This window comes from Stegodyphus dumicola, chromosome 10 (genome assembly GCF_044657685.1).
Source record: "Stegodyphus dumicola isolate Sdum_Otavi_A_Nest chromosome 10, ASM4465768v1".
In the NCBI taxonomy this organism is placed as follows: domain Eukaryota; kingdom Metazoa; phylum Arthropoda; class Arachnida; order Araneae; family Eresidae; genus Stegodyphus; species Stegodyphus dumicola.
The window spans coordinates 127,404,195-127,422,769 of NC_140777.1; the positions used below are offsets into that span (position 1 = coordinate 127,404,195).

Consider the following 18,575-nt stretch of genomic DNA (forward strand, 5'->3'; position numbering starts at 1 on the left):
AAATTTTTTTCATTCAAAGAACGCACATCCTAACGCCGAATAGCAGAATGTAAACAAACGTCAGGAATGTGACATCACTCATGTGGGCGGAGTTAATGGTGAACCTTATCTGGATTGTCATTGGCCAAACTTAAGCCGTTGTCCTAGCAGTGTACATTTTGCTTATATGCGGTCGGGACCCTAAAAGTTCACCATTGGTCATACAGATATGCTTTCTCAACGCTAACTGTGCAATTCCGTGTAGTTTTGAGGATGAACACCCCGAAGCGGTTCGAGGGTATCCCCCGCCTCTTCCTCTATCACCAACCTTTCGAAAGAACGTTTGACTCACTGTTTATTTTGAGTGCCTCCTTGCCGCACGGACATTATACGCTTGCAAACGTCATGTCTTCTTCGAGATTTGAACCCAGATCCATCGGTGCGGCAGTCGGTGTCATTAACCATTATCCTCTATGAGATTACATAGCACTAGGATGCAACAGTCACATTCACTTCTCAGATACAGAAATAGACTAGCAGCACATAAAATGCCATCAGAGCGCCTGGCTCTTCTAATGTTCGTTCCTCCAGAATGTTATCCATTTCCAAGCTCTGATGCGCTTTGGAAAACGTGTGTAGAATATTTAAAAAAGTGTACTGTGTGGCGAATATCACTAAGAGCGATGTATCCCGTTGTCATCAGTTAATCTTATTTAGCAACTTCTCCGGAATCATAAGTTATCAACTCTTGTAAGGGAGACAGGGGTATGGCTCACTGACACTTTATATGAATGTACTGCTATCTGGTGACATCTTTTGAATTACTCAGGTCTTTTTCTTGTCATCCTACATTTGAAATTACTCAGGTCTTTTTCTTGTTATTCTACTGAATAGTTTGTAACCTATTCATTGGTTTTCCCTTACACTAGATTTTAAACAGCAGATTTTAGGTTTCATTTGTACATATCACATCTTCAAAACGCTACACATATATTCGCCTACATAGAACAGGCATCTTTCAAAAACCATTAGTCATTTCCCTTGTATAAACTAGAGATGTGCTGTTCACTCACGAACTATTTTAAAAAACTGACTCCCATTACTGAGCGAGAGAGCGCTGTTTCATCGAAAGAGAGTAGCTGATCTTTTAGAGTTCACCCACCGAGAGCTCTTGTTGGAAGAGTGCCAGGAAAGTTCATGTCCCATTTTAGAGGAGAAAAGAAAAAGTTGATTTTGGTTCCTAATTTTTCATGTTTATAGTAGATGATGTGCATTGCTATACCATCAAGAAAACGAAGCATTTCGAAATAATATTTTTTATTCGATATGGTAATGCTTGTCACAAAAAGTTCGGTTTATTAACAATCTGTAAGTTATAATGATATAAAGAGGCTTAATGTTTGCAAGCAAGTGTTAAGAGAGTTTAAGATGCATAAAAAAGAAATCATCAAAACTTCAAATGGTTGATAAATCAAGTCTTAACATGTATAGAATATCCCAAAGGTTAAACTGGTTTTCATAACCGTATTTTATTTCTTAATTAGGTTGCCATCAATCTGCAATACAATATTTTCGAATTTGATGACGTTATTTATCCCGACATGTACACGACGTTCCGTCTTGGACGATGCTTCCCATCCATGCAAGATAAATCTTATATAGTTCTAATCATAGATGGTAAGAAAGTTATTATTTTCCTGCAATAAGTAGTAATGGTTTTGTCATACTATTTGATAAATGCATTTTACCTTATCTAAACAAATTAGTTAAGAAATGAAATTCGCAGCAACAGTTTGTTTAGAGCACAGAGCAAATAGACGTTCTTTCATTTTTTAAAATTGCATTGTATTAGGAGAAAAACTAAATTTATTGTCGAACAAACAATATTTACGTGCTTCTACAAATATAAAATTGAAAATGAACAAAATATTCTTTAGAAATTGATTCTTTAGATATTTTATTTCAGACACTCTATAGAAATTGATTCTTTTGATAATCTTTTTTTTTTTATATATATATATACTCTTTAGTAACTGATTCTTTTGATAATTTATTTTTCATATCCTTTTGTATCATCATATTAAATAGTGTCAAATAGTTTCCGAATAGCTAAAATGTTTTTATTAAAACAATTTCGTTTGGTTAGAGTTTGTTAGTTTGTATAGAATAAAAAAATTCCCCTCTAGATTTTCGTAAATATTTCCATACATTTATCCCTTCTTACTCATACGCTACTCAAGGAATATCCGAAAATTGCCCATCAGAAGGGTTAAGTACTTTCCCATCAGGGGAAAATCAGGGGTTCCCAACGGTGTCGATACTGACCATCCCCTGGGAATGGATAAAGTATTAAAGAGGATCAGTTTCTCAAGAGGTCCTGGGGGTCGATAAACGAATATGCAACGGCAATTGGTGAGCATAATCAAGATCCCAATGATTACAAAAGATTTAGTTATAAAACTGGTAATTAATATTTTATTGATATAAAGCTATAATATGTAGAAGGAAGAAATCTCATAATCACAAATTGTAACTGAAATTTTAAAAAGTAAAACGTATGAACGCAAAAAAGTTCAACCTTAGTAAATGCGTTTCTGTTGCTGAAAATGGAAGAAAAAAAACTTTTATAAACCAATATTATTGACTTTTCTTACCTTATTGAAGCAAGCTTTCTTCAAGTCAGTATTTTAATACGGAAAACAATAAACAGCTTGAATATTGCTGAACGAGATGTTTTATGAGGTAACCAGTTTCATGTCAAATGATTTTTTAAATCATTGCATTAGTACATCAAATGCAGCCATTAAAAATTAAACTGTGCAGTTAGAATCTGTGATTTCGTTTCTGAAAACTTGTCTATACTTGTAAAATTAATAATAATAAAATCATAAATCTGTTAACCAATTTTTAAAACACGTGTTCATATTCTTAGTCTAACTGTTAAGTTACTTACGTGCAATTTTATATTTGTATTTCTGTTATGTTGTACGCTATACATTATAGAAAAAATATAAGGTGGAGGGTCGATGAAGAAAACCATTCGCTTAAAACGGGTCGATGCAAGAAAAATATTGTGTAATCTATAGTTCTATGCAGATGATTTTCTTGCTTTTGTGAAGTAACTGCTGGAGAGACTGTTTTACAGTATGTCGCACATGCGCTCATGTTTACCTAAAGTGCTGCTCTTTCTGTTCTAACATATCCTGTAATTCGAAAGCTATTAGAATCTTTAATATCTAATATGCAGACGAGCTTATTACATAATAATAACAAAAAAGGTCTTCATTCCTTTGCAGCAATACAGGATACCCAAATTTTTTCTAGCATCGACCCCTTTTAAAGGAATTGTTTTCTTCATCGACCCCCCCTTATTCTTATATATGCAATATATAAGAATATAATATCTTATATATGCAATATATAATAATAATCCCCTTCTCTATAATATGCAATATACTATATAATCCTAATACAAATAATTGCACATAAACAATTTAAAGATTTTATATTATATAACGTAATAGAAATTTGGAAGAATGGATTATTAGATTTATGTTAAATTATTTTTATTTTTTTGTTTTACAAATATAAACACGTTTTCAGAAACAAATATCACATATACAGAAGTTAGATTATTCCTTCGTTAAAAATATTCAGCCTGTTTCCATTTTAATTTTGCGCTCTTCTTACTTTTTCCTTTATTTATTTATTTACACATAGTGTTCATACATTTTTGCAACGATTTTGATTTATGATAATTGAATTTATATTTAATTTTAAAATACAAACGTGACTGGCAACCAATTGGGATAAGCTTTAATTATTGTCTATAGCATTAAAAATATTCTTTTCTTTAAAATGTCGCGGAAAAATGAACAGTGGACCGAAGGCTATATTTTTGTGCTGTCTGAAGAGAAATGCTGTTATTCAGGTATTAAACAAGATGTGAAAAGCACGGTTTTAATATTTCTACACGTAAAATAAGTGGTAAAATTAATATGAAAGGAAAGAAATGTCACACTTTCTCACTAAGAAAAAGGCAAAAAAATGCATACCTAACAAAGGTATACATATCTCTTATTAAAATAAAGTTGCATCTCATTAGTTAAAGGAAAATCTAGCCCCCCTAAGACCTATCGAAAAATTTTTAAATATCTCTGTAAGAATTATAAACAAAATTATAAAATCTGATTAAAAGCGAATCAAAACAAAAAAGCATGACGTTCATCGCCTAACGCCGAAACATGTTTCTCGATGTAAGACTATGTGCAGATTGCTGTATGAAAATTATTTAACAGGTGAAAAATGGAAATATATAAGTTACAGTTGATGAGGCTGGGAGACATTTATCTGTTTACAAAAGAAAAAGATCGATTTACTACCGAGAATGAGGAGAAAAAGACTTGATATGTCGGTTTAGAGAAAACAAGGAAAGATTTTCAAAAGGTTTTATGGTTATGACTGGATTCTAGTATAATGGAAAACCTAAACTAAGCAAAGTAGAAAAAAAATGTCATCACTATCAGAAATATGTTTAAACACCTATTTTTAAAAAAATAAATTCCACATCTTTAGAAATTCCGTGGAGGACTTATATAGGTTCAAGTGTAGCCCCTTCTGAGCAATTTTTAAGAGTGATATGATCGGAAAATGCCCGAAGCATGGGCCACTTAATTTCAGAAAGAGTTCGAGAAAGGGTGTTTTCGTTCCATTATAACAAGAGATATACGGATTGTGGTAAAAGAAAACGTTATCGTACAATGTTTAAGGGACAAGCAGCCTTAATGATCATGATCTTTGAAGATAAAGCTATATCGTACACACTAAGTCGTAGGTGAATGAGGAGTCAATAGACGGATTGTGTAGCACTCGCTTTTAACCATATGGGTTTCAGACGCCGAAGACGCCTCAGAGGTACCAACTTCTCACAACCATCACTCAGCGTGTTGTATGGCTTACAGAACTTTTTATGACTAGATTGCTGACGACTGAAAGGAAGTACAATAAAGAGATGAGTTTTTATTCCGATTAACATCAAGCTGGTAATAGGCTAAGAATAATGGCCCAGCTCTTTATTCAGGCTTAAGAGTACAGAACATCATGGTGACTCAGCGATCGTTTCGAGCATTTAGTACTTGTAGCTTGAAATCAAGCATATAAATCTATCTATTGGATGAAGTTTACTTACATCCCTTCATACGTTTGCGTTATTTGGATCGAAATGGAATAAGTAAGCTTCTGTAACAGATCCCGGTTGGCTATCACCCGGTTCGGCAAACATCCTACTGAATTCTTCTTGATGAAACAGCCACAAGCCTGTATTTAAATCCATTGAACAACTTTCGGATACTCTAGGAGAAAGATGCGTATCTATGTCATTCACAAATGGCATCCGTTACTGATTCATGGGAAATTCTAGACGGTTTTAGGCAAGTTAAACATGTGGAACACCAAGGGCAAAAGCAACTCGTAACTAATCAAGTATTTATAATTCAGTGACATTTCAATGAATATTTTTGTTTACGTACAATTAAATTACACACTATTGTGAACAAAAAAATTCTAAAGCCAATGACATCATCTGCCACCATTAATATTATGCCTATCCTCTTTTCCTTATGCTTTCGTGGAGTTTTATGTTGACATTTTGTGACAGGGATGAACAATCTGTTCCTCAATAAGCAAACATAACCTTTTTTTTTTTCAGATAGGATCCCCTTTAATCCGCACCTATTAAACACGAGTTGGCTGCATATTTTTTAATTTCTGATGATTCTTAAACTCGTAATCCTTAAATTAGTAGAGCTCTCATAATTGCTTTATTTAAAATTGTTTCACGTTTTTAAACTGAAATCTGCTACCAAGATTAAACTGAAATTCCTTTTTAATCATATAATTTAAAAATTTTTTAATTTCCTAAATATCTTTTCTTTTTAGCATTCAAAAACTTTAATACTAAATTTGAAGTTTTCAAACTGCAACTGTTTTTCATTCTTTAGACGAAAAAGGTTATTTTAGAAAATAAACTAATAGTCATATATAGTCAAAAATATCGAATAATTTGAAATTCCTTTCTACTGGGTATACTGCTCAACAATGGTGGCATTGCGTTAGTTGCCTTTTAAAAGGGTTACGAGAAAATCTCCCAGAAGATAGATAGATATGTAATTTGTTATAGTATATAATTTTGATTAATAGTGGTATACTCATTAATGTTTTCCTTTAATTACCGAAAACATTTATCGTGGATTATCCGAAAAAAGATGATATCCTAAAAGACTGTGCTTAGTTCAGATAAATAGAGTTCTGTTGTTCCACATATATAATAATAAATCGAACTACATATATTTTAATATCCTCATTGCATATTAAAGCTACTGTGAGAGCCTTATAATACTTTAATCCATGTAATCAAGTTCTTTCACTTTCTCATGACCCTTTCTGGCAATCGGATTTTTTCACTTTCTTTTTTATGATATTTTTATTCTTTCGCTTTCAACACATTTGTCCTGGAGCAGCATGTTTAATTTTCCCTTTGTATTCAAAAGTCTAATTTGTGTTTGATGTTTAGTTTTTAGCTAAATTCGATTTGACATACCTTTATGTCTAAAGAAAAGTTGTAGACCTATTAGGGTTTAAGGAGCAAGTAACTTGCAAAAGCAGCTATGCCCTTTCCCGAATTCGAAACCTGAATCTTGCGATTATAAGCCGGTGGGGCTACTAGTTACAGCGCTAGAACACACACGAGGTAATAATTCCTTATATACTTTTTCCACCCCACTCAAAGAACGACTAGGAAGGGAAGAAGGAGACGCAATTGGCCAAACTCAGGTGGGGACGAATTATCGTCCGCCGCCATTGTAGTCCGATGCCACTGCTAAGTATTATAGTTCTTCGGAGCAGAAAACACGAAACAAGCTATGTTGTCACCTGAAATGACCAGGTGTCCTGCCAATTACATCAAGAGAACGCGCACGGAGGAAGGTGATAATTCCTTACAAAGTGATCAACTACTTCTGTTTCAGACAAACCTATAATGGAAGCATCTAACAGCAATTGCAATTAGAGTTAATGTTTTAGGAAAGAGAGCTCTAATCGAGTATCTTAAGCCGCTAAACACTGGTAGCTCGATAAAGGTCTGTTCCTAGAGGCTAAATGGACTGTTTAATCTCCCCATACGTGATGTAAATATTAGTCAGTTTGAGCTAGAAAATCCCAAAAATCAATACTTTAGCTAGACGTTATGGATAACATTCCTTCTGATTGGAAAACAACCCTTGCGTGCTTACTCTGTATTTATTAATAATTGCAGATCCAGTTCAAAATACGAGTTAGATATCGAAATGGCTTTCGACTGTAAATTGTCACGTAATTTTAGTAATAATATCTAAATACCTAAAATATAAGCATTAATTACAACAATTATCGCAATATTGAGTATTGTAATATGCAGGAAAGTTTTATTTTCAGTAGGAATACCTAAATCCCTAAACAGAAAACATCAATTACAGCGATAATTTCAATGTAGAATAGTGAAATATGTAGGAAATTTTCTAATCTATTGTGTATACCTACAAAGAAAATATAAGTAAACATTGACGTAATTTCCTTTATTATTTAATATTTGTACACATTTGTACTTTTCAATTTCTTTTTTTTTTTAATTTAGATCGCCCAGCTTGAATGTGTAACAGTTTTAAGAACATTAACAAAATTATAATATTAGACATAATGGTGAAAGTTGTGGATGTAGTGTAACTCAAAACTATCACCTGATATCTTTTCCGTTTTGCAGCAACCCCACAACTGGGTGCTTTGATGGAAAAACAAGACGATTTTGTCATCGAGGAGTTGCGAAATCAAATTGTCAAACATGCTAAAATATCCAATATGAGAATTCCCTTACTGAGAGTAAGTACATATATTTTTTGTCATATGTCAGATTATGTTCCTTAATTCTTATGCGAATCTTAATAACTCATCATGATGTACTTTTCATTATCGGTGAAACATTCCTTTAAAGCTAAATTCTACTTTACATTTGTTAAGAAATTACGGAGGAATTGTTTGTTCACATTTCATGACGACTTAACCCTTTCAGCCCTAAATGTTTTGTAAAAAAATAGTAATCTGCAAATATTGTTTAAAGGTATCAAAACTCCCTTGCAACATATTAAGGAGCTCCTAATTGAGTTGTAGAAATTAGGAAGTCGTAGCAAGTTAACGTCAGGTTTCGAGGTGAACAGTCGAGTGGGATAACATATGCAGACAAGTTGCTAGATAAGATCTGTAGCTGTGAATAGTGAAACAATCTCTACCGCCGATGAAGTCGACCTCCAATCTATGAAGGTAGCAAAAGTCAGTAGGGTCGAAAGAATCAATATGATGACGGAATTCAACTAGCTCGCCATAGCTTTTTTACAAAGCTCAACTAGCTCGCCATAGCTTTTTTACAAAGCCCTATAATAGTAATTTTCTGTTATAAACTTCCTATCAAAAGATTACATCCATCTCGACTTTCAATGGACGTAATCTTTTGACAGGAAGTTTATTAACAGAAATACAACAAGAAAGGCTTTGGAATTTGGGGTAGTAGTCGTTTTTCTCTAAGACTGCGACTCCAAATTCCCAAGTCCTTTTCTGCAAGTGATCCTCATTGAGAGATATTTATTCTCATTTTATGAGATAGTCGTTAAGAAACGTTCGATGTGTGGGGTTTCACTGTATGTAAGTAACTTTATTTCTACTGAGATACTCAGGCGAGTTTGGCCTGTCTGTAAATAACAACTAATTCATATAAAGGTTTAAACAGCCTTTTTATTTAAAACTTTAAGCTGAAGAATTGATCTATTTATGTTTGCAATTTAAATCTCCTCGATTATTAGTGGAATATCGGTTAACAAAAATATGAAGTTAAAATTTAAGTTATTTAAATTCACTAAATACTGGAGACTGCAGTGCAAACAACCAACTCGTGTTGGTTCAAATTATTAAGAGCCCGAGTGGCTACCAAAATGGCTAACGCCAGATACAGCAAAAGTGATATTACAGTTACTGCGAAAACCTTTGTCTTAAATACTCGTACTTCATTTACATTCTGGTGACAGCAAAAGAAAAAAAGAAATGGCAATACAGTTCTAAATAAAGAGAAAATAAAAATAAATAAATAAATAAACTTATTATAAGTTAATGCACCTTATAAATAAGTTTCTCTTATTCTGCAGTAATATTTTCAACAGTTAATACCTGCACGTGATTTAGCAATAAGGGGAATAAACACTCCGGACGCTTTCACGTTCAAGAGGAGCAATCTCTTAATTTATATTATAAGGTACTCTCACTTTCCTAGCGTGCCTTCATGGTGTAGTGGTCAGCACACTGAGCCGGTATTTCAGAGGTCCGTGGTTCGATTCCCGGCGAAGGCGGTTGCTAATATTTCATCTCTCCGGCCTAAAAAAAAATCGTAATATCTCTACAGTGGCGCGCGAACTATAAAGGTTGTGGATATGGCGATTGGATCCCCTGAAAAACCCAGCCGCCCTTTAAAAAGGGGGAGTACATAAGGTATTTCTCCCACCTTCTTAGCGTGCCTTCGTGGTGTAGTAGTTCTGCACACTGGGCCCGTATTCCAAAGGTCCGTGGTTCGATTCCCGGGGAAGGCGGTTGCTATTTTACATCTCTTTTGCTTCCAAAAATTACATAATGTCTCTACAGTAGCGCCCGAATTAAAAGGGTTGTGGTAATGATTCTCCGCACCCAAGATTTGGCGACTAGGTCCCCTAAAACCCTAGTCGCCCTTTAAAAAGGGGAGTATATAAGGTATTTCTCCCGCTTTCCTAGCATGCCTTCGTGGTGTAGCGGTTCTGCACACTGGGCCGGTATTCCAGAGCTCCGCGGTTCGATTCCTGGCGAAGGCGTTTGCTCATTTTTCATCTCTCCGGCGTTTCCAATTAACCTAATATCTCTACAATATATAAAGAATACTTAATTTATACATAAAGAATACATCTCTTAATTTATATATAAAGAATGTTCAAGAAACACTAATTTAATTAAATAATCACAAAGATTAACAGAAAGTTACTTTAAAAATTAGCGGTGGCCTTTGTTGTTCATAATAAGATTATAAATACCATTCTTTATTGAACCCTGCCATCCTATGAACTTAGTTCGATGTTTAACCTCTTTTCGAACTTGAGTACCTCTACAGATTCGTAATGCTTCTTTTCGGAGCATAACACAGACCACCAATGTTTATGTATACTGTATAGATATTACATAGTTGTTACATTGTTATGTATAGATATTACATAGTTATGCGAGGTATCTGTTAATTATCACTGTATTATCACTGAAAACATATCAAAATATACACTCATGTCCATAAATTAAGGATAATTCGGAGTGACGCGGAAATCGAACTCTAAAATAAATATATCGCCTGTAAAATCACTACACACATCTTCAAGAATCATATGCAAATTTCAAGAAGTAACCAGATGACACCGACGGTACGTCACAATGACGAGAGTGTAAGAGAGTGATATATAAGGAATACAGGCAAAGAAGTAAAATTGTTCGCAGGCGCTTTATAAGTATTTCAGTGCAATAACCGAATAGTTATGACACAAAAGACGCATTTGGATGATTTTTTTTTTTTACGTGGTAGAATTATCGGCCGTCTGGAATGCGGGCGTACCCAACTGGAAGTATCAGACGAACTTGGAATTGCCCAGAGTGTCATCTCCAGGCTTTGGCAACGATTCCAAGATGATGGAAATGTGAGTAGACGTTACAGCACAAATCGCCCCAGAGTTACAACGCCGAATGAGGACCGGTATTTGGCAGTTACTGCCAAAAGAAACAGGCGGAGCACAGCCTCAGACCTGTCTCGTCAGCTTTCTTCAGCCACTGGTACGACAATTTAAAGGCAGACCGAGTACAGACGCTTAGGGCAGATTAGTCTATATGCTCGTAGACTTGTCAGATGCGTTCCACTTACTGCAACTCACTGTCACCTGCGGTTAGCCTGGAGTAGAGAGCATGCATTTTGGACACCGCAAAAGTGGGCTTGTGTGATGTTTTCCGACGAGTCCAGGTTTAGCTTGCAGCCTGATTCTCGCCGGACTTTCATATGGAGAGCTCCAGGTACCCGTTACCACCAAGAAAAACATCATTGGACTACACTGTTACGGTGGTGCAGGAGTGCTCGTTTGGGGTGGAATTATTCTGGGTTCCAGAACTGACCTGCATGTTCAAATTGGAACCATGACAAGCCAAATCTATCGGGGCGTCATTCTGGAACAACATGTACATTCGTTTCGGGGCGCCATGGGCGAACAATTTGTGTTTATAGATGACAACGCCCGTCCTCACCGTGGAAACATCGTAAGCGAATGCCTTAAATCGGAGGATATGGATCGGAGGATACGTAATCGGAGGATACGTATGGACTGGCCAGAATTCTCACCGGACTTGAATCCAGTAGAGCACGTGTGGGACATGCTTGGCCGACGAGCTGCAGCCCGTCAACGTCCTCCTACATGTCTACCGGAACTTTGGAGAGCATTGCTTTTTGAGTGGTGTAATATCCCCCAAGATCAGATCGATAATTTGATACTCAGCATGCCTAGGCGTTGTACGGACTGTATTGCATCGTCTGGGAGACATACAATGTAATATTGGTTTATCATACCAACCATGTAATATTGGTTTTTGTAAAAGTTTTTTTTTTTTTTTTTTTTTTTTTTTTTTAAATTTGCTCCAGGGAGAAAAAATCGCTGATTTTTTTAATTATATCAAATATATAGCATCTGTTTTTGCTCTTTACCTTTTGTTTAATAAATAAGCTTTACAAATAAGTCAAATTTGTTTTGCTTCTAACTCTTCCTTTGCCTGATTTTGCATTATCCTTAATTTATGGACATGAGTGAATTTATTTCAATTAATTTTAAAGATCATTTCATATTATACTATTACTTTTTATTGACACAGAATTCTATGCAACTTTTTTTTGTTTACTCACTACTGTACAATAAAGTAGCCCAGAAAGAATGAGAAACACTGGAACAGCCGTGTGACAAAAGTTTTGTTTTAAATATTTCAAACGGTTGGCTATCGCGCAAAGAGTGATTTGCAACTCCAAAAATGATTGTCTGAATGACGTTTCGCCCAAATGGAAAGAACTGTGTTTTTTAAAAACGGACAAGGAAAATACGGCCCAAAGCTTTGGTTACGTTACAACACTGACTGAAATTATATCCATGAAAATAATAATACTTTGTAAATTTTAACTGATTTTAAAACCAAACCTATTAAGTAAATGTACCTTTCGCATTTGATGATAATAAAATCATGTACCTAAAAATAAAGTCTTTGAGTAACAAGGACAGTACAGTAATAGAAGCAGATTGCAGATTTAAAATCAAAATTACCAAAGGGAATTAAAACAGATGGAACATAACTATACTTATACATGTTATTTCTGTCTATTTGTTGCTCCTCGAAATTTTGGCAATATCTAAATACAATTCGTATACGAGCGCCCGACGATTTTAATTGACATCAATTCTAATCAAGAGTATTTTGATAGAAAGTATATTTTTAATGCATTTAGCTAAAAATAGCGTAATTTCCACAACCGAAGTAGTAGGAAAATTTTTCTTTTTAATCAGCACAGCAACAAAATACACATGGAATTATCTTTTTTCAATTAAGGTTTTACGATTTAAAAGATGGCGTAAGATTAACGTTCAATTCGTTTAAATTTGTATTTGCTTTAAAAATCCCACCCTGTCATCACTTAAAATTGTAGGGCTGAGACAGTGAAGAATTAAATCTTTAAAATTCTATTGCTGTTACAGAAAGAACTTAAAGACTAAAGGATTTTTGAAAAACAAAATGATATAAAATTTGGCAATTTTGTTTAAAAAGGATGAAATCCTTAAAAAATTATTTTTTGATCTCTTCGATGACGTTAAGATCAAAATTTTGCAATGATTAGTTTTGAACATTGTGCAAGGATGTGTAAGAAAAAATGGAATTCTAAATGAAGTTAAAAGTTTATATCCAGTTCTGAAAATTTTTTGTAAAATATAGTACTGTCATTGCAAACACGTCTGTATAAAAAGTTTTAAAAGACTGGATTTGTAGAAAGTGATTCAAAATTAGTTTCATGATTTAAACCTGAAAATCAGTCAGAGAAACAACGTTAAATAAAATCGAATTTCAATTTCTAGCATAAGAAAGCTGTAATTAACGTGTATACTTCAGCTAAAATTAAATTCCATATATACCTATAAAAGAACTCTCATGTGACTTCAGATACGATATTAATTTGCAGTGGCTCTGCGAGCGTCGCCCACGAAGGACATCCCTATTTATGGATCGTTCCAAAGACAACACAGTAATTACAGGCAAGGGCCTAGATTTTTATCCTCCCCCATATAGTTCACCCATAAGCGGCAATCCAAATAATGTCTCATACGCAAGGAATCCCGTTTAAGGGGCGTCCGAGGGGCTGGTAGAAGCGCGATGAAGATCGAGCTGAGACCAGCCTATTAAGAGTGGTTGGACCAAGGAGCGGAGTACCTTTGCAAATTAATTGTAATTACCTCCACATCATAATTAAGAAGAACGAATTAAATATGTGTCAGCATTAGCTAAATAGTAAAGAAAGAGAACCGTTACGGGTTTAACACAGGAGCTGAATTAAGAGGTCCTCGTGGGACAAAAATTGAAAAGCGTCAAACTGAAGAACAAAAGGTCACAAGTTCTGTCCTCAAGCCGGTAGCATCGGTTTAGATTAACGGAGATTTCACAACCACCCTCAGTTGGCAAACATCGCCATTAAAATATTTAGTTAAACCAAACCAGGGAGCAACTGGTTCATAATGTCGATTATAGATGGTGTCACGAGACCGTAAGTTCTCAAATCAATCAGCAATGGACACACCTAACAAACTCCGCTGCAAGCTTTTATCAGGATCTTAAGCACCCATATACCATCTCTCTAAATTTTATTCGCGACGTAAAATGTCGTAGCATCTGATGCGCACTATAGGAGAATGCGCTGCTTGGAGATATTTATGTAATTATAAGATATTATAAATATATTCACTTTTAGTTACACTACTGTTTAATTGGGAATGTAATTCATGTCGTTGGAGCATGACTGTTTGATGTTTAGCTAAATTACATGTTTATATCCAGTTTGATGTTAGCTAATTTTGTTTTAGGCGGATTATAAGTCATCAGGAGTTATCATCACTGGGCTGATTTTGGACAGGCCACCAGCACTCAGTAAGTTCAGAGATTTTTAAAATATATTTTAAAAAACAATTGATTCAGACTGTTTCAATTTACTGATAACAAATACTTGTTGTTGAAGAAATGGCTAAAATGCTTGATTTTTTTAATGTTTTTTTGGTAACTTAATTTCTACAACAAAATATTCATGCAAATGATCTTACACTTGGAAATTATGCTATATAAATTTGAAAATATTTTCTCAGTAATCTGAACGGAATTTTTGGTAGGTATCAAAAGTGAAAATGCTAAACTGCGCTATTAGATCGTTGCATTTAACTGAATTAATTTACTTGAAATTTCTTTCGTACATAATCATTTCAGTAAAAAAAAAAAAAAAAAAAAAAAAAAAAAAGCTCTTAAATAAAATGATAATTTTTTATTTAATTGACGCTTTTCTCTTAAAGAGATTTTGAAATACTACAAACTGATTTAATGTTTAAAAGCTTTCTTTTCCCCCTATGATCATAACTATTGAAGTGAAAATGAAAATATTCTGGAGGTATGTTCTTTCAGAATGAACAATTCGCAGCCTACTTTTCCTAAACAGAAAACAAAATAAATAATTCCAAATGAACCAAACTCCATTTTTTTAAAGAACTATTTATTGCACTTACTTTACATGAAAGGTCATTGGAAATTTTTAAGACTGCTTCTATTTACTTTTTTCGACATTAAGCATAGCAATCTTGTACTGGATTTTGTGAAGGTTATCTATCGATGTACTAACCCCGCATTTAGATAATCGTGGCATTTAGTATTTGGCCATAGTAGGTAATCTGAATACGGCAGAAAAGAAAGGGCTATTTACCTAAGAGAAAAGATGCCTTCATGGCGAACTTCTTAAGGAAACTACCGGTATTCAGTGGTCTTACAAGTTCTCGTCTAGCTGTAGAGAAAAATGACATTTAGTATTCCGCCATAAAGTAACGAAATGGGAAACAAGTAGGCAGATTTCAGCGTCCATTACTACTTCAAAGCCTAGGGACCAGATAATTCATCATACACCAGTCAAAAATTTCTCAAGATACCATAAGGTATTTCTACCACCTTCCTAGCGTGCCTTCGTGGTGTAGTGGTTATGCACGCTGGGCCGATATTTCAGAGGTCCGTGGTTCGATTCCCGGCCAAGGCGGTTGCTAACTTTCCATCTTGCCTGCTTCCAAAAAATACCTAATGTCTCTACAGTGGCGCCCGAATTAAAAGGGTGTTGGATGAGGTTTCTCCACACCCGAGATTTGGCGATTGGGTCCCTTAAAAACCCCAGTCGCCCTTTAAAAAGGGGAGTATATAAGGTATTTCTCCCACTTTCCCAGCGTGCCTTCGTGGTGTAGTGGGTCTGCACGCTGTGCCGGTATTCCAGAGGTCCGTGGTTCGATTCCCGGCGAAGGCGATTGCTACTTTCTCAACTTGCCTGCTTCCAAAAAATCATAATGTATCTACAATACAATGAAGATTCTATAGGGTTATACTGTATCTAAAAGCTCATATATTCTGTTGGGATACACTGTATCTGGATGTATCAAAGTCCTGCAGATCCTACTAGGTAGATAAAGAGTTATCGCTTAGTCTGAAACAATTCACAATTCGCTTAGTCTGAAACAGTTTTGAGGAGGTTAAAATAACCTTTTTTACTTAAATTTACCTCTTTACCCTTAAATGAAAAGAAAGGCACAGCTTGTGAGACAAATGAATCTTCGTACGTAACTTTATTTACGTAACTGATTTAAAGTAACATAACAAAAATTTTAATTTCAAATGCAGATAATAGAATCTCAAACAATATGTAAAATAGGCTGCTTAAGCTGGCTCAGATAGTTAACGGCTTTATTTTAAACGTCAGGTAACAAGACACTAAAACTGAAATACAACCTAAACAGATCTGGCGACAGTAAGTGACAGCAAGACGTTCTGTCGCAAGCTGTAATCTCTACAGTTTAAGCACACACAACTAATTTGGAGTTTGGTTACGAAAATGAGAACTTATAGTAAAGGTTTGTCAAAATTATTTGTTAAATAAAATAAATACCTTATAACTTGAAAACTCAATTCAAAATTTCAGAGCTCCATGTTTTTTTTTTTTTTTTTTTTTTTTTCACTACATGTACCCTCTTCAATGATTCCAATGCCTAATTTGTGAATTTGTGAAAAGCACCTAATCTAAAATAATGAGTATGGTTATGAATGAATTTCTTATAAAACAACAGTCGGAGACGTGAAACACAATCTTATTGTGTTTAGTACCTGCCTCTCGCAGAAGACTCATCAAACCTCATCTACGACAGAAGAGTTAATACTCTGTCCTGCACTAACTGGTTTATCGACATCTTATATATGAGAGAATATCACAGGAATCAAAGAATCACTGCATACAAATTATGAATAAAATTATTGAGCATAAAATGTGCTGTTTGCTTTTAAATCGAACACGACGTACTTTTTCTTATGTAATGCAATTTAAGAGATTTTCTTTAGTAATATAAAAAAAAAACTTTTTTTTATTGTAGAGCAGTTTTGGTTTGAGACTGAAGGTGAAGTTACGGAAGATGCTTTTAACTTGAAACCTGTCGCTGATGCTGACACGAAGGAAAAATGCGCTTATGCTTGCGTTGATGAATCAAACTTTATTTGCAAGTAAGTCAAAGTACAACTCCTGCCTTAATTCATTATCCACTTAATTTATATTTGTGATATTAATAAGGAGTCCAAGAGCATGTTCTGAACCTTTGTAAAACATCAAAAAAGGATAAGACTATGTTCTGAACCTTTGTAAAACATCAAAAAAGGATAAGATTATGTTCTGAACCTTTGTAAAACATCAAAAAAGGATAAAAACCATGTTCTGAACCTTTGTAAAACATCAATAAAGGATTTTTAAGTTTACGGACATCTGGACTTCAGCTCGAGATTAACCCACAACCTTAAATACGCGGAGAAGTGTTCTACTAAATGAATTATCCAGAGCTAATTAACTAGTTCTGCACAATTCCAACTTTACTATTAGACCCCAAATAATTTTACATTTCCTAATATAACCTTAATTTTCTTGAATGAGTCCGTCATGCAATTGGTAACATCATATAAAACAATTTTGAAGAATCAAGAATGTTCCCTGTTAAGAAGTTCCATACGTGTATCAGCTTGAAAAGTATCTGTACATTAGAGAAATTTATGAACCTAAAAATGTTTTTATACCAATCATGAACGTTAACGTGAATGCTTAAATTTTTAATGTAAATGTCCTTTAAATACTTCTTTATTTGTTTCCATGCATTTAGTGTTATTTCTTCAATCAATATTATCTTTCATTATTCTGTTTAAAATAAATTATTATCAGAAAACAGTAAGATGCATTGAACTTTGTTGATTTGTATAAACTTATAAGTGTACAGCATCCTTTGATTAACTACTGTATTTTAAACTAACACCCATGATATAGTATCTGCCTTTATAATACATACACATCTATACACCCTCTGCCCCAAACGTTAAAAAACTGGATTATTGCAAACTGGAGAAAACTTAAGATCAATATTTTAGTGTTTCAGGTGTGCTGCACAGTTTCTTCCCCCACCACCACCACTTCAATACAACACATATAACTATATGAAACTGTCAGAAATGTCCCTGTTTAGAATGCCATTCAATTTGCGCATTACTGTGACTTACATGTGAGGTACGTCATGATAGTTTTGAGCCTTCATGTGAAATTTAAATTTCGGGAATAAAAAAAGGTCACTTGTAGCCGAATCAGGTGAACATTAAGCGCTGTTAAGAACTGGCACACATTTTTTTCTCCTAGAAACTGCACCACAACTCCAGCCGAGCAAGCGGCCGCATTGTCACTCAGCAAGAAATTTCTCTCTTTCCGTTATTCAAGATGAACCCGTTGAATCCTCATGCATAACTGATTTGTGTCACCCGGGATCTGCGTTTCCAGATTTTATCCCGGCTATGATTATATGACAGGAAGAAAATCTGCTTTAGATAGACGGTTTATATGCATATATATTAGTTTCTACCATTATATAGAAACAATAAATATATCTTTGAAATCTCTCGTAAGCAATAAGAGCGTAAAACGAAAAAAGGCTCATCATTAATAAAAAAATGAGTTTTGAAGCCACAATAGGCTCCTTCCAAAGATTGAGCTGTACGGAGTCATGATACCATTCCTCATTTCTGATAGTGGGTAATTCAGACACATTATTTGTGGTGCTAGCTGTGAAGTTTGGTGAACTATGCTTGTGAGGGAGGTTAACGTCAAAATTTGAACTGTCAGGCTTAAT

At 34.5% G+C, this 18,575-nt stretch overlaps 1 protein-coding gene across 1 annotated transcript in view; it reads left to right on the forward strand.

Annotated features, from left to right (window-relative positions):
* LOC118189260 (uncharacterized) overlaps positions 1–18,575 on the forward strand; it is a 115,831-nt gene that overhangs the window by 57,608 nt on the left and 39,648 nt on the right. Inside the window, exons 13-16 of the mRNA XM_035359843.2 lie at positions 1,524–1,656; positions 7,775–7,890; positions 14,217–14,280; positions 16,794–16,920. Of these exons, the coding sequence (XP_035215734.1) occupies positions 1,524–1,656; positions 7,775–7,890; positions 14,217–14,280; positions 16,794–16,920 (440 nt within the window). The remainder of the gene's footprint in view (positions 1–1,523; positions 1,657–7,774; positions 7,891–14,216; positions 14,281–16,793; positions 16,921–18,575) is intronic.